Source organism: Ursus arctos, unplaced genomic scaffold (assembly GCF_023065955.2).
Source record: "Ursus arctos isolate Adak ecotype North America unplaced genomic scaffold, UrsArc2.0 scaffold_3, whole genome shotgun sequence".
Classification (NCBI taxonomy): domain Eukaryota; kingdom Metazoa; phylum Chordata; class Mammalia; order Carnivora; family Ursidae; genus Ursus; species Ursus arctos.
Window position 1 is genome coordinate 92,035,660 of NW_026622985.1, and position 19,276 is coordinate 92,054,935.

At 36.7% G+C, this 19,276-nt stretch overlaps 1 protein-coding gene across 2 annotated transcripts in view; it reads right to left on the reverse strand.

Annotated features, from left to right (window-relative positions):
* Positions 1-19,276, reverse strand: part of TPK1 (thiamin pyrophosphokinase 1) — a 318,384-nt gene that overhangs the window by 239,179 nt on the left and 59,929 nt on the right. For both annotated transcript variants that reach the window (XM_026479095.4, XM_026479094.4), the window contains exon 3: positions 10,117-10,188. In XM_026479095.4, the coding sequence (XP_026334880.1) occupies positions 10,117-10,188 (72 nt within the window). The remainder of the gene's footprint in view (positions 1-10,116; positions 10,189-19,276) is intronic.

The following is a 19,276-nucleotide window of genomic DNA, read 5'->3' on the forward strand; positions in this document are numbered from 1 at the left end:
ATGCCTACCAGTAATGGATTGAACCTACAATGTACTGCAGTAAGATCAAGACTGCCTATAAGAACACCTGGCACCAGGCTTACAAATAAAAAGGACCATTGAGATCAATGCTATTTTATAGAGAACAGAGAATTGAACAATTCTCCACTTGCCAAGAAGCCTTGTATACAACTGCATTAGACTGCTAGGCTTCCATAACACAATACCATAGACTGGATGACTTATACAATAGAAATTGATTTTCTCACAGGTCTGGAGACTAGTGGTCTAATATCAAGGTGTGAGGAGAGCTGGTTTCTCCTGAGGCCTCACTCCATGGCTTACAGCCGGGCACCTTTTCCCACTGCGTCCTCACACAGCCTTTTCTCAAAGCACCATCCCTCGTCTCTCTTCTTCTTCTAAGGACACCACTCCTATTGCAGTAGGACCCCACCTAAGACCTCATTTAATCTTAATTACCTCTTTAAAGGCACTATCTCCAAATATTATCACACTGGGGCTTCAACATACGATTTTGGGGAAAACAAATCAGTCCCTAATACACTTCACAGCAACTATTTGGAATATACGTTGGGAATAGGTACATTAGACACTAGATTATAAGCACTTTAAGAAAAGGGCCTATGTGTTTCTCACTGGTATCCCAGTCTTTGTACATTACTTGACACAGACCGTGCTCAAAAATATATGGATTAAAAAACAAAGTAATGGAGGCAGTTTTTTGCCTTTCAGTAAACATACCAGAAAATGTTATGCTGTGAAAGTTGATATTTAAAAATGACCTTTCTTTAGAATATCAAGTGCAGCAGTTTATATAGAGTACCATGGAATTAGGAAGTATAGCAGAAGATTTAGAAATGTATTTCAAATATTTTCTTAAAAATTTATTTATTTTAGAGAAGGAGAGAGATCACAAGTGGGAGAGAGAGAGAGGGAGAGAATCTCAAGCAGACTCCCTGCTGAGTGTAGAGCTTGACATGGGGTTCTATCTCATGACCCATGAGATCATGACCTGAGCTGAAATCATGAGTCAGACACTTAATTGACTGAGCCACCCAAGGTACCCCAAATGTATTTCAAATATTAAGTACTGAAATTGTAGTACAAATTCCCTGCACTCTCTATGATATATGGTTACTAAAACAACACAAAGGCATAAGAGGGAACCTTGGGAATGAAAAGAACACAGAAGTCTTAAGCATCTGATAATATTTGTTTTTTTTGTTTTTTTTGTCTTTTTATTTGACAGAGAGAGAGACAGCCAGCGAGAGAGGGAACAGAAGCAGGGGGAGTGGGAGAGGAAGAAGCAGGCTCATAGCGGAGGAGCCTGATGTGGGGCTCGATCCCATAACGCCGGGATCACGCCCTGAGCCGAAGGCAGACACTTAACCGCTGTGCCACCCAGGCGCCCCAGCATCTGATAATATTTGTATTATAATACCCAGAATGATAAAAGATCTCATTCAATAGAAATGGACCATCATATTGGGGAGGGGAATGGTAAAATAGGTCTCTGGTCTCATATCAAACAAAACTTATTTTGTTCTGTGCTACTAATATATTGAAATGTCTTCTATATTAAATAATCTTTTCATCGTCTCCCAAATGTTTCTGTATGACTGGGACAGATCTTTTCTGCCAGCCTTATTTACAGGGACCACAGCTTGTACATAACTGTTTTACTTAATGGACCTGAACAAAGTATGCAAATTGCTCATCAGATCTTTGGCTCAATGTTCACTTAAATGTGCTCAAAGCATAAGTTCTGTGAAACACTACGCACGGAAAATGACACAAATGGTGTCAATTTGGTAGTTCAATAAACTGTGATAAGCTTAACTGTTACAGGATCCTTAAGCCTAATGACTAAGCTACTCATTACTAGAACAGATGCCTCTCAGATCATCCTAACTAAAATCCGAATACCCTAAAGCCTAGCATTTTCCCAGATAACATATCTGCCAGGTCTGCGTCAGTATACTCAAATGACAAAACGTACATGCTATTCTACCTATCCAGTAGTCATAACTTGCTTATTCCTAAACGCTAAATCATGACAACTATTTAGATGACAAGGAAGCCTCACTAGACGGTATCACTGTTTGATTTCCATCAAGATTCTGCCATTTGATGAATCAAACAATTCACAGTGTTCAGTTCTATTAAGTAAACATGTTCAAAAATAGAGTCTTTCCTCCCAATACTGTTCCTCTTCTAGTAGCTTAAACAAGCATTTGCCCTAAGGTTTTCTCCTCTGGTACCCCAGTCAGGTTGACTAAACATCACCAGTGAACTCTAGACATACAAAGAATGTGGACCAGATTGCCTCTCAGCCAAACATCTGTCTCCTAGTGAGGTGGTAAAGAGACCTTGGTTACACCCTCTATCTTTTCTGCCTACTAGTGGCAGCTCTTTCCAAAGACTTCAAGCAAGTACTCTTGTCAAACTAAAAGCTCAGAGAGGCTCAGCTTCCCCCAAAGACTTACACTACAGAAAAGTTCAACTTATTTTTTAATCTACCATTATACACAGATGCTAACCAGTGGAAACGTTCAACTCATCCACAGCCGATTAAATAAATCTCCAGATGTACCTGGTCCTAAAACACCCTATTACAAGGGAGAAGCCACTAAGCAAAGTGGGACAAATGTTTAATACACACAGAAACACTAGTACTCATCTAACACGTAATAGGTCACCGAGTTTAAAATAGGACCCAGGTAAAAACAAATGCTTCTAGATTCTGAAGGGCACAACACACAATACAGTGTGGGAGAAAATGTGAACTTTGCCATGTTTCTCTGTTTGCTTCTCCAGCCTGTCCTTTCAGAAGTCTTTCACACTAAATGGATTAGCTGTATACTGAACTGAAACAGAGAAAAACCACGGTAGAGAAACCTTCATTTCTCATTACAAATTGCTAGGAAGAGCTGTTGAACACGACAATGTCTACATTTCAGGGAAGGCCATCTAACTCCTGAGTACTTTGATCTAAAGAACCGAAAGAAAAGAAATGCAACTTCTCGCATTCGGCCCTGGAGAGTTATCCAGAGAGGATGTTCTACTGATGTTTTCTAGGTTTTAAGTGGGAGTCCACCATCTAGTTAGTGTAGAACTAGATTCCATTGGGACTTTTTTCCCTTTTACTTTGTTTCACTAAGGATACAACACCACAAAGGCTGCCGCTCAGTCTCCTGAGCAAGGATAACTATCAATAAGGTGCTCACACTCCTCTCATTAACCACACATCAGCATCACGCCAGCGAGGCCTAACATTAGGCAAAAAAGTGTGTATTAAAGTAAACATGGAGCATACAACAATAGTCATGGTTTGGCTATTGGCATGGTATTTTATATATATATAAACCGTATTTTACATATAAACTGTTTTATATATATATATATATCTATAAACTGTATTATATATATATATATCTATAAACCGTATTATAGATATATATAGATATATATATATATATCTATATATATCTATAAACCGTATTATAGATATATATAGATATATATATATAAACCGTAAGTAGCCATGCTAACCTGGAAGCCATTTTCTGGTCTCATTAAAAACTGCCATACTAGGGGCACCTGGGTGCTCCATGCATGCGCACTTTCTCTTTCTCTCTCAAATAGATAAATCTTAAAAACAAACAAACAAACAAAAAAAAACCCCAAAACTGACCTATTAGTTAGGACACAGAACTAAATGGCATAAACAATAAAGTAAAACAGGCAGTTAATGCCTACACTACCTGCCTGGCACTCATTTCAGGGGCGTTTTCCTATTTATTAGCAACATTTCATCTATTACCCTGATATTTAAAAATACTTATGAAAATCATTTCATAGGAAATTAAAAAGGAAAAAATAAAAGCATGAAACAAATACTAAAAAGAAGAGTAAATAGTTATAAGGACTGATTTTTTTCATTACAAACTGATGCTTTAAATTTTTACAACACACACAGTTCTATAATTAAAGATGGAAATCTAGAGGAAAACAATTAGAATTCACAAAAATAAAGTTAATCTACAGTTCTCACAAAATTATTATTATTATTTTTTAAAGATTTTATTTATTTATGTGACAGAGAGACAGCCAGAGAGAGAGAGAACACAAGTAGGGGGAGTGGGAGAGGAAGAAGCAGGCTCCCAGCGGAGGAGCCCAATGTGGGACTCGATCCCGGAACGCCGGGATCACGCCCTGAGCCGAAGGCAGATGCTTAACGACTGCGCTACCCAGGCGCCCCTCACAACAAAATTATTTAAAGGAGCTTTATGAGTATTACATTAAGAATATATGATAAATCTCTTTAAACACTAATGTCAAAAGATAGGAGTACTGCCGAACTGCATACTTTTCTCTATTTGTATATAACAGAAGATGTACCTTACCATAATGACTTAATGAACAAAGACAATATAGTCCAGTGACACATTTGTTAGCACCGTAACCATCAAAGGCCTACAATCATAGAGGCAGAAAAGGAATACATTTGTACATGAGCTACGTGTAAAGAACGAGAGATTAATGAAAATATGAGTTCTAGCTCATTGTACAAGGAAATACCAAAGCATCTGGGAGGCAGAGAGCAGAGGGGAAAAAAATGAATGATAGTGTTCAAGTCTAGCAGAAGTAGAAAACGGACCCAATCAAGGCTGAGGACCAAAGATGAATCAGAAGAGAGAACAAGAGAGATCCCACATGCGTGCACCTGCTAATGGTCTCACATCAGGGCAAGAGTATTTCCAGGATCTAGATAGCATCACAAACCAACAGTGGTCTCCAGCAATTGCCAACATGACCTACAATCACTACCCCCAGGCTAGTCTTACAGGAGAGACAAGGAAACACCATCAAGCAAAGCATGTTGTATCAATTTTCAAGAAGCTCATCCTCAGGGATGGATAAGGTGACGTTTATTAAGTAATAGAAAAGCAATACAAATACCAATAAGATCTCTCTGTTGAGGCTAGCTAAGGGAGCCTTTCTTCACAAGAGAGAGCACTGGCATTGGACTTGAAAGGATGAGAGAAAGTTTCCAAAATGAATATATAAAAATCTATGTTATGCAAAAACAAAACAAAACAAAAAAACAACAAATGTCAGGTTTGTTTTTTTTTTTAAGATTTTATTTACTTATTTGACAGAGAGAGAGCAGGAGAGCACAAGCAAGGAGAGCAGCAGAGGAAGAGGGAGAAGCAGACCCCCCTGAGCAGGAAGACTGACACAGGGCTTGATCCCAGGACCCTGAGCCAAAGGCAGTCGCTTAATCAACTGAGCCACCCAGGTGCCCCACAAATGTCAGTTTTTATCATTTCAATCATTAAACACATAAGAAGAAATAGCTGTGAGAGAGGAGGCCCGAGAGGAGAAAAACTGCAGCGTATGTAGAAACACACTCTTTTAAAAGAGATGGACTAGGACTTCCAGAGTCAGCTGTTAGAGTAGCATTAAGGTGATTTCAAAATTGTAAGGTAATTATCAAAATACATGTTTCCCGGGAAATCCCTCTAACAGGGATAAAGTATACAAATAAATGTAATAAGATTAAAAGAGAGATTGATACCAAGTTATATTAAAGCAAATCAATCAATAGTTTCAGTCTACACCTAAAAATGGCATGTATTCAATTTCTCTTATTTTAAGGAGAATAATCACACTGGATACCAGAAATAAGGTAGAGATCCCACTGAACAGAAAAATGGGAATAGAAAAAGGAAAAAAAAAAAGAATCTTACATAAATTTGCTAATTTTGGCTGAGCTTAACATCAAATAACCAGGTAAAAAGCTTACCGAGTCCTAGAGTATACAATTTATAAAGGAAAGGGTTTGTACAACAAAACTATCAAAGCAAGGTGACTTAACAGATTCCTACATCATTTAAAACTTAAACCTGATGGCAATACTAATTACTAGCACGAGATCAGTTAATTCGTAGAGCAAGTCAGGATTCTATTAAGAACTGATTTATATAAGGTGTTTTTATTTTAAAAAGAAAGAAAAAGGCATACAGACATGACCAAAGTACAGTCAATCAAATATATGATAATTTCAACTACTTAAGAAACAAGGATGAGCAAGTTCATTCTAAGGATTTGTGGCTCCCAAAGCCTCTGACGTGCCTTGGTGAGGAAGCACCTGTGTCTGTCTGTGCTCCCCTAATTCAACTGTAGCCACAACTAAGAGCCGGCCATTACATTCCCAGCTTTGGACCCAATGCCTGACCTAGAATGGCCTCAGCAAGCATCAGTTACAAATGAACCAGAAGGGAAAACACTGATGTTATCAAAGATCTTGTTTCTATTTTGATTCACATATGCTGCGTGGGTGTCCTTTTAACCTCAAAGATCTGCCCGATTTGTCAAATGTTTTATGGCTTAAAGCCTCATCGGCAATGAACCCAAGTACGGTGCCCACACCCTGGCATGATCTGAAGGTTTGTTACCAGAGAACTGAAAAAGAAAGAAATCAAGTTAAGAAAACTAACTCCTTTTAGAAGAAAAGAGTGTCACACTGTAGAAAAGCACCTGGCATCACTATAATCAGATAATCTATTCATAATCTCATTCACATGGTCACTATGTTCTACAGATCAAATGGAAAAGACAGAAGAGCCATAAGCTCACGTTAAAAATGAAGATACATTTTAATAAGTCAAACCCTAGGAACCTGATATTTGGTCCATCTAAAACTTCATCCCAGGTAAGTGAATGTCAGGTTTTTTATTTCTGGTTTTTTGTTTTTTCTTTTTAATTTTATGTAACTCAGATCCCTCCTACTACCTTTGAAGACCGTGGTAAGCATGGTGGTCCCAAGTGGAGAATAACTGATCTACAAAAGAAATAAGCAGAATCCTTCAAACAGAGACTTCCCTATTTTTCGTCATTTCTCACATAATTCAGGATGAGAAAGACATTTATTGGAAGAGAACGTCCACCTCAAAAAAAAAAAAAAAAAAGGTAAAAGATCTGAGGGCAATATCCATTCACAAATACCGATAAGCTTTGATAGTTACAGAAAAGTTAGATAGTAGCTATAGTTCTTTCTGCCTTTTCATCTATCTACCTCTGGACTTATTTTATATCAACAGATTGAACTGAGTATACAAACTGCTGGGGCAGGTGGGGATTAAAATGACCAAGACCTATAACCAAGAAAATCACTGAAAGTGCATGAGGTTATCAAAGAGAAAATACATTTAAAAACTTCTCTACTTTTCATCTCCCTTGAATCCCTTCTTTAGTCAATTACGCAATTATTAAATTAAAATAAATTGCATAACCTGTCATATAAACATTACAGGGCAAAACTAATAAATAAACCTTCAAAACAGTTTTTCCCCTTAAAGGAATCTCAGAAAAATCCCTACTTGCCAGAAGTCCTTAGCATAGATTAAAGTTAAATGATCAATTTCATATGAAAGACTTACTCTGTGCAGCTGCCTCCAAATTTTGTCTTTGTTTTGATGTAATAGTCTGGATTTCACCCCTTGATTTCCATTCTTCACAAATCTTCAGACTTGTTACAGAAAATGTCACGCATTCAAGACACAGTAGCCATGGCAAGGTTGTCTGGGGCCCTTAACATGCTGAAATTCCAACCGCAACACTGCCTTCCGTCCCTGGCCCTCAAGGCCTCTCTATACTTTTTTCTAGGCCTCTCTCTTTTGTTAAGATCAGCAACTCAAGCTCAAAGTTCCCCTCTTTTTCTTTTTTTACTTATATTTGTTTCATTTTTGTTTTTGTTTTCTCTTTTCAAATTTTTATTTAGATTCTCGTTATATAATATACAGTGCAATACTGGTTTCAGGAGTAGAATAAGTGATTCATACAACACCCAGTGCTCATCGTAACAAGTGCCCTCCTTTAATACCCAGTTTTTAAAAAAGATCTATTTTAGAGAGACAGTGTGCATGCTTACGCGTGAGGGGAGGGGCAGAGGGAGACGGAGAGAAAACCTCAAGCAGAACCCTCCCAAGTGTGAAGCCTGGCACAAGGCTCAATCTCACAACCCTGAGATCATGACCTGAGCCAAAACCAAGAGTTGGACACTCAACCGATTGAGCCACTCAGGCACCCAACACACATTTTTTTTTTTACTTTTATTTGGAAAAAGAGCAACACAAAACAGGACACTACAAACAAAAAAAGTCACAGCTTCTGTTGTGAGAATCACAAAAACCCTATTCTACCTTTCCTCAGTACTTATGAATAGATCCACTTTTTATAATGGTTAATGGATCCAGAGAGCAAAGAATTATCCTGGACATATACATGAAAGTACATTTCAATAACCTAAAGAAAAGTTATTTTGGAAACGAGACTTACACCTAACCATTTCAGTCCATGTCACATTTAGGTATCTTTAGTTCTCTCCATGTATACAAACTGACCTAGTGTTCATTTTCTTTAAAGACTATTTATTTGAGAGAGAGAGAGCAAGCACAATGTGGGGGGCAGGTCAGAAGGAGAAGCAGACTCCCCTCTGAGCAGGGAGCCCAATAGGGGACCAGATTCCAGGACTCCAGGATCGTGACCTGACCCGATGGCAGTCGCTTAACTGGCTGAGCCACCCAGGTGCCCCTCTACCGTTCATTTTTAACGCAAATCAAATAAATAGTTGGTGTATATCTGGCATGAAACTTTTTCAAATCCAATTCACTGCAGGAAACTAATGCAATGAGAAACTTCGGTCAGCTCAAAACTCTACATCATTTCACACTATGGACAAAACAGGACCCTTCAGCCTCCGAAATGAGACTTCCTAGATGTAGTTTTCCCTACCCAAGGTTTCCAGCAGTTCCTATCAATCATTATTTTATTTTTAAGATGTGCAATAAAACACAGCTGTTCACACACTCTCCTAAAAATATAAAATCTGATAAGTTCAGATAAAAAGGATTGTGCCTCATCAGTTTACTTTGGTACTTATTAGCAATATGAATCATACCAAATTCACTCTTTCACAGTTGTAATTACTAAGCAATTATATGCCAGACACACCACTAGGCACTGATGTGACAACCAAAGGACCTTTCTGACGGCACCTGAATAACAACCTGACTGCAAGCAAGTGAGAAGTTCTAGGAAAGTGAAGTTACTGGTTAAATGGCTTTCCAACTTCCAGTGCAGTAACAATGTGACATTTTCAGTTGGCTAACATAAAGATAGCTAAATTTAGAATAAAGCGTTTTCATGGTAATCACATAGGACAAGAAAAAATCATTATACAAAATCATCCATAATGATCTATTCCCTCTAGTGTCACAACTACCTCTGTCCGCAGATGTGAACTTACTGATATAACAGGTTTGCAATCTAAGACACACAGCCTTGATGCTGAAGATACTAAAGAATTCGGCAATAAGACAGAATCATCTGAAATATGCATCGATATACCCAAAATCACGTTCTTCTGCCTATCTAATTTGGCTTAAAATTTTACATTGCTAACCTCAGTAGAAGGAGCCCTTTGAAAAAAGCTCAAGATTTCATGGAAGAGCAGAGGTTCGAAACAGTAAATGATATTTAATATTATTTTCTAGCCTAGAGCTAAAGCTATAAAAAAATCAAAGAATAATGTAAAAAACAGTTAATAAAATCTGTTTCTCACAGGAAAACTCACGGAAGTATTCATTCTGCAAAACTACTGCATGTTTATATTTTTCAGCATCCCCAGAGGTTCTAACATATTGTTCCTCTTTTTTTTTTTTTAATCTGGTCACCCTGTCGATACCTTATTGTTAGATGCTAGGATGAGTGAAGTTGGAGGATGCTTTTTATTGCTGCTCATGCCAAAGCTACTTACACTTCAACAAACCCTTAGTGAGTACTCAGGATTAACATCCACAGCGTTGATACATGAGATACGGTGTAGTGATGCTACATTGTAATTCTGTCCTTGGGGGGCCATCCTGTGGAAACCACCCATAGAAACCACTTAACAGGGCAGACCCATTCTTTTGATAATTCAATAATTATATCACTTTGTTCTAAGTTCAACTTTTTGGTATTGTAGTTAGATTCTGGAATATTTAATAGTCATATTAGTCCTAAATAGATTAAGAAAATAAAGAAATAATAAATGCTAATTAAGATTACCTTTGCTCCAAAGATGACGAACACATTTGTCCAGAGGCTGATTCAGAACCACAAGGCAGTATTTCAACTTCCCTGTGGAAATAAAAGAAGTAAAATAAGTAGGTAAACAGAGTACTCTGTTCCCCTCATTTGAGTCTGGAATCACACTCTACGAATCCAGAGTTTCAGTCTCCACAGAGCTAAATTTCAACCACAGCTAATTTCTCAGACTTTCATTTTAAAAGACACCATAGTTCAGCTAGATCTACTGTATCTAACATGTCTGTGCAACATTACTACATTACTGAGGAATTGATTATAAAAATAATTTATCTTAAAAACAATCGGGTAAGCTTCTTTTTGTAGGGGATGAGGGGCAAAAATGGTCTTAAAATGAATTCTCATCCTTATGAGATATCCACCCCTTTGACACAACTAGTCTTCTATCTGGCTGGTCCAACACCATCCTGACACTATTATTACTGGAGTTTTCACACTCATTCTCATTTATTTTCTCTCTCCTACCCCGTCTCTCTCTCCTCCCCATACAAAACTTTTTGTGTGTATGCAGAGAATCCCACTAGCTCTTTTCATGACTCTTTTACTCCAACTTTTTTGATGACACTCAAAAGATGAAGACACTCAAAAGACAGAGAAAAGTTACTTCTCCAACCGTCATTCTAAGTCCTTTATAATGTACTAAAAATAGTGCAAAGCAAAATGCAATCAGGCTGTTGAAAACCTGTCATTCAGCTCAGTCCAAGCACTCCATTTCATTTATGGAAGAGAAATGTTTGTTTGGTGATAAGAAAAATTAAGTTTTTAAGCAATCTCAGTGTTAGAAATGGAATGCGATAAGGAAATGAAAAGGGGATGCCATCATCCACAGCACACATTCTTAAGTGCTGATTATAAAGCAGGCACTGAGAGTACAAAGAGGCATAAGATTACAGAGTATTTGTGAGATAAAACATTTATAATAAAGAGGATTTATTCTACAATACAATACAACACAAGTATATGAGAAGGCCCAGGTGATACAAAGATGAGTATGGCAGGAGTTCAAAGCCCAGAGAGTCAATAAGGTCTGGTGTCACCCTAGAAATCTTGTGAAATGCAGATTTCTGAACTTGATCTTAAAAGGAAAAAAAAATTGGAAAGAATAAAGGAATGGGCATTCCAGACAAGGAAAACACCACACAGGAAATTGCTATCCTTTACCATTAGGGTTACCACCATGCAGTTTCAGAAGCAATGCCTTAATGACAGGAACCCAAGACACTAACACCAGCATCCCGGATTTCATACTCCTTAAATAGACAGAGGAGTTGAAGTTTAGGCACCCAAGGAGTATTTAAAAGGGATGCAGAAATGAGTAGTAAAAGCAATTTGTGTCTATTTGGTAATCATGCATACAGAAATAACAGCCACGGTCGAAGAGCAGCCTAGCAGCTAAGATATTGCAAAGAAAAGGCAGAGACAAAAAAACAAAGAAGGAAAGCAATATCATACTGTTTGGCTCACCACTACAGAGCTGAAGGACATCGACAAAGGAAATGCAGAAGGAAAGCCAGAAAGGTACAAGAACGAAGAGGGCATTTCCCAGAATGCGCTGTCAATAACACAGCGTGCTCTAGAGATGTCACAGAGGCTAAACAACCAGAAAAGGCCAATGAGGAGCGGAAATCTCAAAGCAAAACCTGAAAAGTCACAGTGGGAGCCTCAAGACAGGGAAGAGAACAAGCAGTTAGTAAACCAGGAGGAGAGATGCCTCCTCTTAAAAAAATAAAAAGTGAACGATGAGAAATGAAGGGAAAATGTCAGCAAAGTTGAGAGAAGATTTTTTAAACATAGAAACACTCTTATACTCTGAAGAGGAAGAGAGGCTGGGATTCATTCATTCATTTGGCAGGCATTTAGAGAGCACAATATACTCCTGTTCAGGCACGCTGAGCTTGCAGCCCTCCTCAGACTTACAGCCTACGGATGAGAGTCAACACCTATCGAGATCGAGGTACACGGAGACACGCAGAGACACACAGAACCGAAGCAGAGGTGGAGTGTGGCTGACTTATTTATAAGGAGACAAAACCAAAGTGAGAATATGGAATTAGAGTACAATGTGAACCATTTTAAAACAACCACTGTGAGAAGCCATTACAAAAGGTGACAGTCCACAATTTTAAAACTGCGAATTCATTTGGAGTTCACTACAATTAGAGGACGTCAGGTCCATCTCTAATTTCAGGACTCTTCACACTAACTCTGGAGAGGGGAAGCAGGAGTAGGCACAAACAAGTTAAGACAGTGATGACAGGAGGTTTGAGAATTGGCAAAGTCACTTGTCAAGAGGTGAAGAGAATCCAGGACACTCCTTTGGGCCACATTACTGTGAAGGATTGTGGCAGAGACCAGTAACTGCCTCATGATATTCTTTCTCTTTTTTAACAACAGAATCCTGAGGGGGTTTTCATTTTGTTTCATTTTTGGTTTTTACTGTGTTTTGCTTTCTGTTTTTTGTTTTACTGGGCGCATTACTCTCCAGGTGAAAAACTATATCCCCCAGACTTCTTCGTAGCAAAATGTAGTTTTAAGAGTAAAGAGTAGACGTATATTAGACCTTTATAAGTTACTTATAGGGAGTCTCCTTAAAACGGAAGGGGCCCGATCCTCTGTTTCCTGTCTTCCTCCATCCTGCCACCTGGATCAAGGATTGAGGAATCGCTGAATAAAATTTTAGCAGCCACCTAGGATCATTAAAACAAGAGCGACAGCCTAAAGGAGCTGGATCCCCCGTGACTCCATGAAGCAAGCCTCCATTCTACCACTTCATTGTCTGCTTACAGACTTCTTTTATGTGAAGAAAACTAAACGTGGATTTTAAGTCACTGTTATCTGGGGTTACCTTATCTTGTAGAGAAAAACTGAATTTTAATTAATGCAATGATCAGGCTGGGTTGAGATAATCTAGATAGGAATTAGAAGAGGACTTTAAAGAAGAACAGGCATGCATTAAAATGCAAGAAGGAAAACTTTAACCCATTCATTCACTCAACATGGATGGAACATCAATGTAAGAAATTCATAGCCTGGGGGGCGCTTGGGTGGCTCAGTTGGTTAAGCGTCTCACTCTTGATTTTGGCTCAGGTCAGGATCTCAGGGTGGTCACATCCAACACCCCCTCTCAACCTCCCCACCCCCAGGACTCCTCACTGGAGGGAGGGGTGGCTGCTTGAGATTCTGTCCTTCTCCCCCCTCACTTGCCTCTCTCTCTAAATAAATCTTTTTAATAAATAAATCTCTCTCTAAATAAATCTTTTTAAAAAAATTCAAAGCCTGACACATGCTAAGGGCTTAATATTATGTTAATGGCAAGGAGTTAGTAATTTGGATAAACCAATGGTCTTTTAATATTCGACAAGGTCTGCACTGCTAAAAAAAAGTATTCAACAATATGATATGTATATTTAAATGAATGAATGAAACCACCTTCAGTAACAGATTCTTTGATATGTAAACTCAGCATTTTTGTGGCTCTAAGAGAAGTGTGATGAGGGGAAAGGGCTTTATTATCCACATTACTGCTCCTCTAAACCAATACTTTCACTAAGGTAATATCTGTGAAGGCATTTTTGAAAAGAATGATACAGTATGAAAACATATGGTACAGTTAAGTTATTAAAAATCAAGAATTAACTACTTTAGAAATTTCTATATATAACATATATGTGTTAATCTCGTTCTATCTACAGGTACTTAGGTACTACGAACTGATACTTTTTCCTCGTCTCATCTAGTCTCCTCTGGCATTTTAACTTGAAACTCAGTTCGACATTCCCATCAACTCAAAGCCCTCACGATTACTAATCCACAGGTTGCAGAAAAAGTAGCATCCAAACTACCTATTGTAACTAAACAGTTCATGGGAGTATAGCTCAATGCAGATACTCCAAAATCTGGAACTCCACAACACTCTGGGGTACTAAATCATGGGACACTGCCTTTGGCTCGAAACTTACAGAAATTTATATAAAGAGAGAAAGTCAGGAACATGGAAATAAGGAAATGGATAGTATTACCTCAAGTATTTCTCAAGCTATCACAATGATGCAGTTCTGGAATACACAAACAGATTTAAGAAAAGGCCATGAAGAACTTCCTCATTACACTATAAAGACTATAAATTTTTAAATCGAGTAACCTAAGGCAATCTCAAAGAGAAATATAAGAATAGACGACATGATTTTAAGGGTAAGAGAACGTTTTCCTTACAAAAATATATAATACACTCCATTTTAAAGAACAGAGAACAATGTAGACTGGTTTCAACTCTTCAAATATTAAGTCAGTAGTACTAGAATTGCTTTCTCAAAAGGATTTCAATTACAGAAGATGGAAGATCCCCAATCCTGGCTATATCAAAACACAAGTGTCCAAAGGTACCTGGAAATCGTGAAGTAAGTACAAAGAGAAATTGCTACAAACAGGATCCTAAGGAGATATGACATAAATATAGCATGGTACGTGAAAGGGACCCAGGAGAAGAAAATTAACATTGGGTAAAAACTAAGGAAATTTGAATAAATGATGCAACAAATAATAAACTAATACTAATATATTAATACTGGTTCATTAATTATACAAATGTACCATAATAAAGTAAAATATTAATATAGGAAAAATTGAACATGGTAGGGGGGTTATATGGGAATTCTCTTTACTATTTCAATTTCTCTGTAAGTATAAAGCTGTGTTAAAAAAAAAAAAAGGCTATAAATTATTTTAAGTCCTGGAGCAAAGAAAAAAAAAACTAAGAACTATTCCATAAAGTAATGATTTGGCAATTACTCCAACAAGGGTCATTAGAGCCCAAAAGTCTGTTCAGACTTCAGGTATAAAGCCAAGAAAAAAGCCCACTACAACAGAAGGCAAAGATAATTCTATTTCATTTTGGAAAACTCTATTAAATCAAGATTTTCTTTTAATTAAGAAATTCAAGGACAACAGCAAATACCAAGAAATCCAATTTCTTTTTATTTCAGAATTCCAAAGTGAAAATTAGATTGTTTTTAAATCCAATTTACTTAAACAGAAAAAGAAAACATTTCACCAGTTTCCCTCACCACCATACCTACTTCTGGCAACCACCAATCTGTTCTCTGTATCTACAGGTTTTGTTTTAGTTTTACATTCAAATATAGAAGACATCATACGGGATTTTTCTTTTGCTTATTTCACTAAGCATAATGACCTCAAGGTCCATCCATGTTGCAGCAAATAGCAAGATTTCATTCTATTTTATAACTGAATAATTGCATTATATAGATATAAAATAGACACACATACACATCTATAAAATAAATATGTAGGCATACACACCAAAAGTTCTTTAACCATTCATCCATCAATGGACACTTAGGTTGCTTCCACATCTTGGCTATTGTAAATAATACTACAATAAACATGGAGATGTTTATAGCTGATCAAATTATAAATGAGTGCTTTTGTTGTCTTTGGATAAATACCCAGAAGTAGAATTGCTGGGTCATATTGTAGCTCTATTCTTAATTTTGTGAGGAACCTCCATACCATTTTCCACAGTGGCTGCACAAATTTATAGTGCCACCAACATGCCTGAGGGTTCCCTTTTTTCCACATCCTCACCCAACACTTATTATTTCTTGTCTTTTTGATAATAGCCATTCTAACGGGCACAAGGTCATCATCTCACAGTAGTTTTAATTTGCATTTCCCTGATGATTAATGACAATTAGCATTTTTTCATGTACCTGTTGGTCATCCATGTGTCTTCCTTAGGAAAGGTCTATTCAGGGGTACCTGGCTGGCTCAGTTGGTAGAACATGTGACTCTTGATCTCATGATTCTAAGTTTGAGGCCCATGCTGAGTGTAGAGTTTACTTAAAAATAAACTCAAAAAAAAAAAAAAAAGAAAAAAAAAAAGGTCTTCTGCCCATTTCTTCATTGAATTGGGTTTTTTTGCTATTAAGTTGTACAAATTGTGTATTTTGGATATTAGTCCCTTATCAGATATATGATTTGCAATTGTTTTTTCCCATTCCGTAGGTTGTCTTTTCATTTTGGTGAGCTATCCTTTGCTGCACTGCAACTTTTTAGACTGATGTCACAACTCATGCTTTCGGTATCAGATTCAAAATGCATTACCAAGACCTATGTCAAGGAGCTTACTACCTATGTCTTCTTCTAGGAGTTTTATGGTTTCAGGTCTTATGTTTGAGTCTTTAACCCATTTTGAGTTTATTTTTTGTGTATGGTGTAAGATAGTAGTCCAGTGTTATTCTTTTGCTTGTGGATGTCTCATTTTCCCAGCACCATTTATTGAAGAGACTGTCTTCTCCCCACCTGTATATTCATGGCTCCTTTGTCATCAATTAATGACCACATACGTATGGATTTATTTCTGAGCTCTCTAGTGTGTTCTATTGACCTATGTGTCTGTTTTTATGCCAATACAATACTGTTTTAATTACCATAGCTCTGTAATATATTTTGAAATCAGAGATTGTGATGTATCCAGCTTTGTTTTTTATCAAGATTGCTTTGGCTATGCGGGGTCTTTTGTGCTTCTGCAAAATTTAGGATTGTGTTCTATTTCTGTGAAAAATGCCTTTGTAATTTTGATAGGGATTGCATTAAATCTGTATATTGCTTTGAGTAGTATGGACATTTTAACAATATTAAATCTTCTAGTCCATGAGCATGGAATATCTTTCCATTTATTTGTGTCTTCTTCAATTTCTTTCATCAGTGTCTTATAGTTTTTAATACATAGATCTTTCACCTTCTTGGTTAAACTTATTCATAGGTAATTTATTCTTTTTGACAAAATTGTGAATGGGATTATTCTCTGAATCTCTGATAGTTCATTATATTATATAGAAATGAAACAATTTTGTGTACAACTTTAATGAATTAGTTTATTCTAACAGTTTTTTGGTGGAGTCTTTATGGTTTTCTATATATAATATCACATCATTTGCAAATTTTGACAATTTCCCTTCTTTCTTTCCAACTTGGATGCCTTTTTTCTTTTTCAAGAAGCTTAACTGCTGTGTCTGGAACTTCCAGTATTACGTTGAGTATAAGTAGTGAGAATGGGCATCCCTTATTCCTGACCTTAGAGGAAAAGCTTTCAGCTTTTCACAGTTGTCATATATGGCCTTTATTATGAAGTAGGTTTCCTCTATATCCACTTTCTTGAGTTTTTATATAAATGGATGTTGAATTTTGTCAAATCCTTCATCTTATCGAGATGATCTTAGGATTTTTATCCTTCATTTTGTTAATGTGGTGTGTCATGTTGACTGATCTATGGATGAACCATCCTTGCATTCCTGGAATAAATCCCACTTGATCACCATGTATGATCCTTTAATATATTGTTGAATTCGATGTGCTAATATTTTATTGAGGATTTTTACATCTATGTTTATCAGGGATATTAGGCTGTAATGTTCTTTTCTTGTGGCATCCTTGTCTGGTTTTGGTATTAGGATAATGCTGGCCTTGTAAAATGAGTTGGGAAGAATTCCCTCCTCCTCCATTTTTTCTAAGATTTTTAGAAGGATTGATATTAACTTTGTTTTAGAACTTAACCTGTAAAGCCATTCTGGTACTGGACTTTGTTGGAAGGATTTTGATAACTGAGTCAATCTTCTTACTAGTAATTGGTTCATTTTTTATATTTCATCATTATTCAGTCTTGGTAGGTTTTACATTTCTAGAGACTTACCTATTTCTTTTAGGTTGTCCAATTTGTTGGCATATAGTTGTTCATAGTCTCTTATCCTTTGTATTTCTGTAGTACCAGCCGTAACAGCTTCTCTTTCAGTTCTGATTTTATTTGAATCCTCTTTTTTTCCCTTGGTGAGTCTATCTGAAGGTTTATCAATTGTGTTTATCTTTTCAAAGAATGAGCTCTTACTTTCATTGATCTTTTCTATTGTCTTTTTAGTCTATTTATTTCTGTTCTTGTCTTTGTTAATTCCCTCCTTCTACTAACTTTGGGCTTCACTTTTTCTTCTTTTTCTAGTTTTTCGAGGTGTAGTTAGGTTGTTTATTTGAGACTTTCATTTGAGGTAGGCATTCATCATTATGAACTTCCCTCTTTGAACTGCTTTTGCTGCATCCCGTAAATTTTGGTAGGTTACATTTTCATTTTCACATGTCTCAAAGTGTTTCTCGTTTGATTTCTTCTGACTCATTGGTTGTTCAGTAGCATGTTATTTAATCTCTATGCTTTTGTGAATTTTTCAGTTTTCTTCATGTAATTAATTTCTAGTTTGATACCACTGTGGTCAGAAGAGCAATGTGATATAATTTCAATCATTTTAAGTTTATTAAGACTTGTTTTGTGACCTAACATACAATTTATCTTGGAAAATATTCCATGTACATTTGAGGAAAATTTGTATTCTGTTGCTTTTGCATAAAATGTTCCATACATATGTTAAATACAACTAACATGCCCTTCAAAGCCAATGTTTCCTTACTGATTTTCTGTCTGGATGATCTATCCGTTAATATAAGTGGGATACTAAATTCCCCAACTCTTATCACATTGCTGTCTCTCACTTTGGGTCTGTTAATATACATACAGAGTAGATCCTATTCACATCTCTAAATCAATGATTTAAAAAAATTCAATTTTACAGCTCAGGTGTAAAAGGTGTACGGTTTGTTTTTGTTTTTGTTTTTTGTCATTGAAAAAGAAACTGAGACCTAATTATATTTAACATGTAGAGGAGCACTAGCACCTCACTTGTCTTTGTAGATGGTCATGAGTTATTGTAAATGAGATTTCCCAAGGAAAAAGTGTTAGCTCCACACAAAGGCATAAGCAGTGCACTCTCATTCACTTCTCTCTCAATATATTATGATGATGCATTTACCTGTGCCCAGTAAAATGACACATTTTTACATGAACTAATCTTCACAAATGGCTGATTAACTGAAAAATATTCTCCAACATGTATTGAAGATAATACAAATTCTGCAAAAGCATAATTGCACATGAAAATGACAGAACTAATCATTCCTACCTCCTAAAACTAGCTCTTAAGTTTCAAATACAATCTTACCAGTTTTGAGAAGACCCTAGTGGATGGAAGGAGGGAGAAAAGAGGGAAAAAAGAGAAAGAAT